The sequence below is a fragment of the Myotis davidii genome, unplaced genomic scaffold, assembly GCF_000327345.1.
Source record: "Myotis davidii unplaced genomic scaffold, ASM32734v1 scaffold333, whole genome shotgun sequence".
Lineage (NCBI taxonomy): Eukaryota > Metazoa > Chordata > Mammalia > Chiroptera > Vespertilionidae > Myotis > Myotis davidii.
The window spans coordinates 783,667-792,141 of record NW_006285266.1 but is presented as its reverse complement, the minus strand read 5'-3'; the positions used below and the strand labels follow the sequence as shown (position 1 = coordinate 792,141).

The 8,475-nt window shown below is 35.7% G+C and overlaps 1 protein-coding gene across 1 annotated transcript in view; it reads left to right on the top strand.

Annotated features, from left to right (window-relative positions):
- The window catches only part of CDC42BPA (CDC42 binding protein kinase alpha), a 178,442-nt gene that overhangs the window by 131,640 nt on the left and 38,327 nt on the right, over positions 1-8,475 (top strand). Inside the window, exon 20 of the mRNA XM_015558957.1 lies at positions 1,309-1,385. Within this exon, the coding sequence (XP_015414443.1) occupies positions 1,309-1,385 (77 nt within the window). The remainder of the gene's footprint in view (positions 1-1,308; positions 1,386-8,475) is intronic.

Genomic DNA, 8,475 nt, shown 5'->3' with positions numbered 1-8,475 from the left:
ATGAGAGTCAAGCAGGGCTGTATTCTTTAGAGAGGAAAGGAAAGAGAAGGCAGGACGCGGGGGACTGGTGGCCCTGAGACAGTTTATATAGACAAAGACCAGTGAGAGGTGACTTACTGTGACACACCGATGACGTGGACTCATCGTTTTTAGAACAGATCCAAACTTGAGAAAGAAAAAGCTCAGTTTATCACATGGCTCTATTTTGAAAACATGTGAACCTACAACTTTTTATTTGGATTTTGAACATTGTAGAATAAAAATTTTACTGTATATTGTAACATAATGTACTATACTACTTAAACAATATAATGTAATATTTATATCATGAGGACAAGGTTCTTTTTTTCTGCTCAATTTGCTATTATATTCCCAGTGTCTAGCTGGACAGCACATAATAGGCTTTCAATAAATATTTATTGACAATGAATTTCTGAACATACTGCCATATCTGGGAACTATAGTATATTATTACAGAGTACAGTAGGGCCTTGACTTAGGAGTTTAATTCGTTCTGAGACCGAGCTCGTTAACTCAAATTACTCTGTCAACTCAATGCAAAAAATCACCCAGAGACAGCTGGTATCTCAAAAAACTCGTTAGTCGGGACACTCGTATGTCAAGGCCCCACTGTAATCTGAAAAGCACGCAAATTAATTAATGTCAATTCTTGAGAATATGGAAATAAAAAATACTTAATTTTTTCTCCTTAGTATTTATAAATTTATGTATATTTTAAAGCTTATTTTGGAAATTATGCATTTAAAGTTAATGCCATAGCCAAGAGATTTCATTCATTCTGTCAACAAAACAATACCTGCAATCAGATTGACAAAAGTTTATTCCATAACTAAACACATTGGTTTCATCACTGCATTGTTTTCTTATAAAAGATTATTTGTTAGTGCATACTATAAGTTTGATAAGAATATTTCAAAACCTAAACCTTGTTTGGTGATAAATTATCTTAGAAAAATCAGACATAATTAAGGCTCTATATTGAAAAATCTCTCAAATCTATCAAAAAATTTAATGTGTTTTTATCATGTACTATACGGGAAAAGAAAGATATTTAAGAACTAAGTAAGTCAAGAAACAAGTGTTTCATGGAGAATCATATAATTTAACTGTTAACTGATATTCCAAGAAACAGTTAGTGTAATTTGGTTTTTTAAATATGTGGGGTTAATATATGTAGCTTTAAAGTACCGTAGTTTGCGAACAGCTTTTAATAGATTCAGGCAGGAAAGGTTATCCATGAAAATTAGTTTTATTCTAGTTTTAAGGAGAGTTGCTGCTGTCTTCTAGGTGTAGAGCACCGAGACTCACAGCACTCTTTCTTGGCATTTTTGAATACGCCTACCGATGCTCTGGACCAATTTGAAGTAAGTATTAAGCTTTTCAAATATTCTTTGGGTCAATTTAAAAATCACTTTGTGGTTTAAAATTTACTTGTAATAAACTAGTATTGCATCCCACAGAAGAGGACCTAGACTCTTAGATATTTTAAAGCATTCTTATGGAAACTGCAATCACTTTTATATTTAAGAAAACATGAAAGAAAGGTCTACATAGGAGGAGAGTCGTAAGATTGAAAAGCAGTTTCATCTCTTCCCCTGAGAAGCAGTAAGTGCAGAACACATCTTGACTTTTGAAGTAATGTTGACTCTTCTCTTTTCACCCAAGTATAGAGCTATAGTAAAAAGCAGTTAAAAATGTCCAAGTTCACAGTAGGACAGTGCTGGTTCCAGTTCCAAATTAATGCAGTTTTTAAAGAAAAAGTATGACATAGAGTGTATTAGGCAGATTCCATATTAACGAAATAGTGATTATATGGCTCTTTATCATTCTTTGGTACTTAATTTTTGCTTTAAAAATCTTTATAAAGTATATTTTAGCCTCAGAAAATTCCAGTTGGTGATTATATCTTTATTCAATGAGTAATCCTACATCTCTGTGCAAGTCACCAATCTAGGTGCCCGAGACAGTGGGCAGATAGAGTCCCACCCACCTCAGAGTTACACTCTAGTGGGAACTATTAGAAGCAGAGATTGTTTCTTTCTTTTAGTCGTCACCTTGGAACATGCTTACACGGAATTTGATTATCGACTGGCCCAGCGCTTCATTTTATTACCTTTTGGGCACAGTATATGAACTGTATTTCATTTCTTTGGGAAAGGGATAAAGAATCACTCTTTAAAAAGTAATTAATGAATTTCTAAGTTTCTTGGGAAACAATGACAGTGACTGCTTTTTTCATTTATTTATTTGAATTAATGTCATTTGCCTTTCAATTGTTTTACAAATTTTTTGATTTATTATTTGTTCTTACTAAATTGCTTCATCCATATTTTCTATTTTTTTATTGCTGTATTCGTTAAATAGGATTCCTTTTCTTCTTCCTCATCTTCACTGATTGATTTTTTGGATGACGTAAGTCTGATTTTCAAACCAATGAATCCTTCAGTAAAAGAGATCAGTGAATTGATATGAAGAATTTGTCTAATGTAGTTAGTTTTAGAAATATTACACTGGATACTTTATTTGTGGGTCATAATTTGTTTCTTTTTTATCTTAAATGTAATGAAGAGTTTATCATTATTAAACATAATTAAAATATACTTTGAAAAATTCTTTGGCCATCAAAGAATCTGTATGTTTTCATTCTTTGCAACAGTTCTGAAAACTGGAATGCTTATTTAATTGTTGTCGCAATATGTAGAGAACGATATATATAAATAACTGCTCATTTTTATTTTTCATGGTGATTTCTATTTCACATTCTCCATCTCCTTTCAGCACTTTATTTAATTTCCCTGTTACTTAAAAGTAAACCTCTGGTGGTATAATCAGAAAAAGTGGCACATTTTATTAAATCTTTCTGTAGGTTTTATAGTAGCATAGTAATTGAGTACAAATCCATTTTTAATGCTGACAGAATTTCTCTTCTAATGTAGAAAGGGTTTTTAGTTCAGTAGGTTCTATATGCACTATAAATTGACCGCATTATCATTTTCTCTCCTAAATTCTATACATTTAATAATTTATCCTTCATTCTCTTTACAGAAATACCTGACATATATATTCTCTTTATTCAGCATTAAAAGGCATATAATCCTTGTCATAAAGCATTTTATTATTCTGTTAAACATTCAGTCTTTCCAGAAACTAGGGAATAAAACTGGTTCAAATTCAAATGTTGTACATAGAGCTGTTTTATCAACCAGGGGAAATTCTTTCAATGTTTTATTTTTGCATTTTGTTAAATATAATTACTGTATTCAGAAGAATATTTCCACTAAAGGAAACCCTTGATCTAGATTTTTTAACTTATTTTTAAAGTGATTTTTTTTATATCTTTGAAATATTTATATCAAAGTATGCACCTTTGCACTCTAAATGGAAACTACCTGGTATTTTATTATTCTTAAGACAGATAATTATTCTAATTAATTCTACAGTATCAGAAAAGGAGAACTATTTTGATGTACAATAGTATTTCATGTTATAACCTGGTATACATTTTATTAGACGAAAATACTCAATATTTCCATACAGATATCATCTATATATATATAAAAGGTGGCCTGACTGACCGACCGGCCAGTACATATGATGCGCACTAGCAAGAGACGAAAATACTCAATATTTCCATACAGATATCTTCTATATATATATAAAAGGTGGCCTGACTGATCAACCGGCCGGTACATATGATGCACACTAGCAAGTTAAAAATAAATGTTGACTCGCGCATGCGCGATACGTATAAAGCTCTTGCTGGCACCAATCGCACACGTTTTAATTTTATAATACTATGTTATATATACTATTTTGACATGTACTTTTTTGCAGTAAAGTAATTACTGCATGAATCTTCTAATCAATTTCCTTTTAATGTGCACAAATCCGTGCACTGGGCCACTAGTTCATCTTTAAAAGACTTGGAAGTTTGAATAAATTATTTAATTTGTTCTTTCCACTAGGAAATCATTTTCATTTTTCTTTCTGACAAACTTTTCTACATCCCCTTGGCCCCACAAAAATCTTTGCATGTAAAACATAGGAGTCATGGTTTGGCAAATAGGGCAGCCCTTCTCAGCAGACGAGCCCGCAGCAGTGCACACCTCGCTGCACCTCACCAGCCCCCATCTTGTCTCTGCTCTGAATGCCGCCCCCACCGCCACCGCCCAGCTGTGGTCAGTTTCCTGCTTCCCTGTTCCCTCCAGGACGGCCCTTCTTACTCCTCACCTGCTGTTGCTCAGCATAAACTCCGTTCGGACGCACAGCCAGCTTTTAAAGCAGTGCAGAGGAGCTAGTACAGAGAAAAGGGAGTTGATTCCAAAGCTGCTGAACTTCATGTCCATGGCTCAGGCTCCAGCTCTGAGAAGGCATGGGTCTCCCCTCACTTGCTCCCTGCGCGCTCTTCTCCCAGATTCCTGGCTGAGTGCATAAGTGGACTCAGAGTCCCCCTCTGCTCCTTTTCCTAGGTGTGTGCTTTGGAGCGAGTTATCTAGCCTTTCTTTGCTCATTGGTTGTTTGAGAACGTTTTTTAAAATGTACGTAATGCCCTCAGTGCTATTGGTTATTATTTCCTTATTCTTAATAGACTCCTTTCCCTGCCCTTCCTGTGTTCTCTTTAGCTTCCTTTCTTGTCCATCAGTTCAGTTTCTCTTCACCCCTCAGCCTTCTAGTCTCAGCCAGTATGAGCCACTGAGTCTTCCTTCAAAATTTTCGAATCACGTTACCATGGGAAAGGGATTTTTACCTGTCAGGGCAAAGGCCGTCAGCAAGCTCCTATTTTAAAAAATCCTGTGTATTTTTAATTTGTGTTTTATGGCACGAACCTCTTGTTCCTCTGTATAGTTTATAACTATGACCAGCCTTCCCAGAATTATCATTCAGTCCGTCCTCAGAGTCATGGGAGAGTGGTGTTGGGAATAATGGTATTCAGTCTGGCATGCTTGGGTTCCGCACCCAAGATATTTAGTATAACATTCAATTCTGTAGATTCTTTTCTCTTGGGCATTTGCATTTTTAAGGAATAAAACAAATCTTGACTGTTTTTTATGCCCAGACCGATTGAGTTGTTGTGTGTGATGCTAACAGTATGTGACTGCCCTCTGGAGAGGTTTCTTATCCTTGCAGTTTTCTCTAAAATCTTCTATAACTCCTGTCGACTCAGCTTCTAAAGTCCTTCCTCTGGGCCCCATAAAACCTTGACCATCCCTGCGACGGTTCCCATACAGACTTTGTCCGTGTCTCTGTTACCGCCTCTATCACACTGTGATGGTTTGGTGTCTCCGCCATTCGGAGGCCTGCCATGCCTTTTTCTGTTAAACCCGAGCACATTCCAACCCTCAGCATGGGAGGTTGAAGTGAAGATAGTAAATTGCCTGGGTAGGGGTGGTTCATGTTTGTGAAGCTCAATATTTCATTTTCAAAAACTTGGTAAGTGAATTGAGAGACTCGGAAGTATGGCCAGTGGTTGTATACCATTTCTGAGAAGTGGGACTGAGAAAGCTTGAACCCTCGCTCCACCACATACCAGTTTTGTGGCCTGTGGCAAGTTCATCTCTTCCCTTTGTATTTAAAATGGGGGTCATATTACCTACTTTAAATTCGGTGCAAATTAAAAGAGTTCATATAGGTAAAGTACTTGGTAAAATATCTCTGTATAGATACACATGGTAAACATTCGCTGTTACCATTATTACGGAGGAGAGGGGAGAGATTAGATAATAGCGTTGGGGTTTAGTTGTTTAATGTTTGCTTTGGGAGGGAGGGTCAGACAGGTTCGTCCAGGAATAATAATGGAGGGATAAAGCCAGGTTTAAACCTGGCACTTTAGACTTAAGACCGACGGGACTACTAGACAAAACCCTGCTGGAGCCTGCAGGCCTCTGGTTTGCTGCTGGCTCTTCGGGACACAGTGCGCCTCCTTCCAGTGTCCAGAGGAAGAAATAGCAGCTCCCGCCTGCCGACCTGCCAGCTCACTGACAGAGGCCACTGACAACCTTGAGACACGCTGACATGCTCATTACCTGCTGGTTCTTCCTGTTCTTCCCAGGCAGGAGGGTGGCCTCCCTGGGTGAAGGATTATTTCGTGGTCACTGTTGTGCAAGGTCCAGTGAAACTTAATGTCACTCTCAGACCTCGTCCGAGCGGCCATTTCTTTACTGTTCTGTCCTCCAGTTTCTCCTGGAAAGTACATTCCTTTCAACCTAACAAAAGTGTCTTTATATGTATGTTATATACTGTGCGTGTTGAGACAGCAGCAGTCGTTGGGAGTCACGTGTGTAACATGTGTAACGTGTAGTCTTCTCCTTTCTTTGTTGAAGCGCTCTCCGTCCTGTCCTCCAGCTAGCAAAGGCAGACGTGTAAGAGCTCCCGCGCGGCGTGCATCGGTGCCCTCCCCTCTGCCTGTGGCTGCCCGCGCTTAGCTGTGCTGCACTTACCTGGCTGCATGCTCTGTGCTGCTGCTCCTGCTGTTGCCCCTGCTTTCCTGTGTTTTCTTTCTTTTGGCTTTGGCCGCAAAGCTGTAGGAATGTTCGTATAAATTTCTGTAACCAAACTACTACAATTATTAGGTACCTTTTTTTTATTGTTGGAAAAAGTGGTTATAAAAGCCAACATGTAGCTTAACTTTCTTTTATTTTAAAAAATATATATTTTTATTGATTTCAGAGAGGAAGGGAGAGGAAGAGAGAGATAGAAGCATCAATGATGACAGGGAATCATTGATTGGCTGCCTCCTGCACACCCCCCACTGGGAATTGATCCCACAACCTGGGCATGTCCCACAACCTGACTGGAATCGAACCTGGGACCCTTCAGTCTGCAGGCCGACGCTCTATGCACTAAGCCAAACTGGCCAGGGTTCTTTTATGTTTTTTTTACAACATAGTTTGTAAATTCTCCAGAGTAGATATTCAAATCAATATATTGAAAATAACTTAGGAAGTTTTCATAAAGAGAAACAAGTACATTATTTGTAACTAGTAAGGTTACACTTACTAGTTATAACCTTCAGTAATTTATTATTTTAGAATGATAAAATATTATATTTACTGTTGTCCAAATGGTATAATTAGTATCTCTATAATACTGTTTTTATTATAAGCTTAATAGAAATAATTATATCAGTAAAAGTTTGAGATTATAAACTGTTTCTGAATAAATAAATAAAAATAGATTACCTGCCACTTTGTTTCCAAAATACTTCTAGCTAAAGGATAAAGAAAATTGATAAAAATTTGATTTTTTTCTAACTTAGAATTTTATATTTACCAATATGAAACAACATGTTAGATCTGTGTCAGATCCATATCAGACTTTTACTTTAAAACCAGTTTTCTTATAAGAATGGTTTGCTTTTTGTATTCAAATCTGTAATTAATTTTGGAGTAGAAGAGGCCCAATGGTACATAGTCAAGAGGAGTAGTTTTAGTTGTTCTTACTATTTATAAGACCATACTGCATAATTTGAGGAATTCTTGCTTAGTGGGTCACCTAAAAATCAGATCTGATCTGAGGTGGGGACGACTTTCCATTTCACTGCACTACTCTAAATATACGTATTGTGGGTTATTTATTAGAGAAATCCTTACAGATTCAGGAAACATGATGGACTTTTTACAGGACATTGTTATGCATTGTGGACAATATTGCTGATACTCAGTTTTTCTGCTTTTTTCCCCCAAACATAAAGCAGTAAGTAAAAACACATTGGAGTATAGAAAATGTTTCTAATGCCAAGTAATCAGAATAACTACTTAAAGTATTTTTAATTAGAAAAGAGAATTCGTTGACCAAAAACAATAGAAAAAACACATTTACATAAAGGTATTTCTTATTTATTTTTCTCAATAGATTACAATTTAGAGATATTGACTGAATTGCTTATACTATTCAGTTAAACTTTGTTTTCAAGATCTTTCTTTGGATAATATAAAAATATACTGTTCAATTAACATTAATGGTTTTTATTGCTTTCTTGAATTACAAGATCTCTGCTATTGATTATATCATGTTTATTAGCTTTTCCTGCATTATTAATTCAAGTCATTGCTTATATTTAATGCTCACATTAATTTAATTGTTTACATAAATATTTTTAATAACAAATTTTTAACTTCCATGGTTTAACTATATTAATGATTATATTTGTTTTGAAGGTAAAAATAACTAATATGCTATTAATTGCTTTGCTGCCATATTATATCTGAATCATTGCCAATTAATTATTAAAATTAAATTTAGGCTATCTGTAAATCCTGACATATAGTCATTTAGTACATTATGAAAGTTTAGTAAAATTCCTTGCTTTTTAGTGGATAGAATCAGCCATTAATTAGAAATGTACTATAGGGTGTCCCAAATTTCACGCAAGATTTGCACCCTATAGTAAACATTTAATTATAGATAAAATTAACTTGAAAATCAGTCTGTTGGTGATAATTTACACTTTGATAA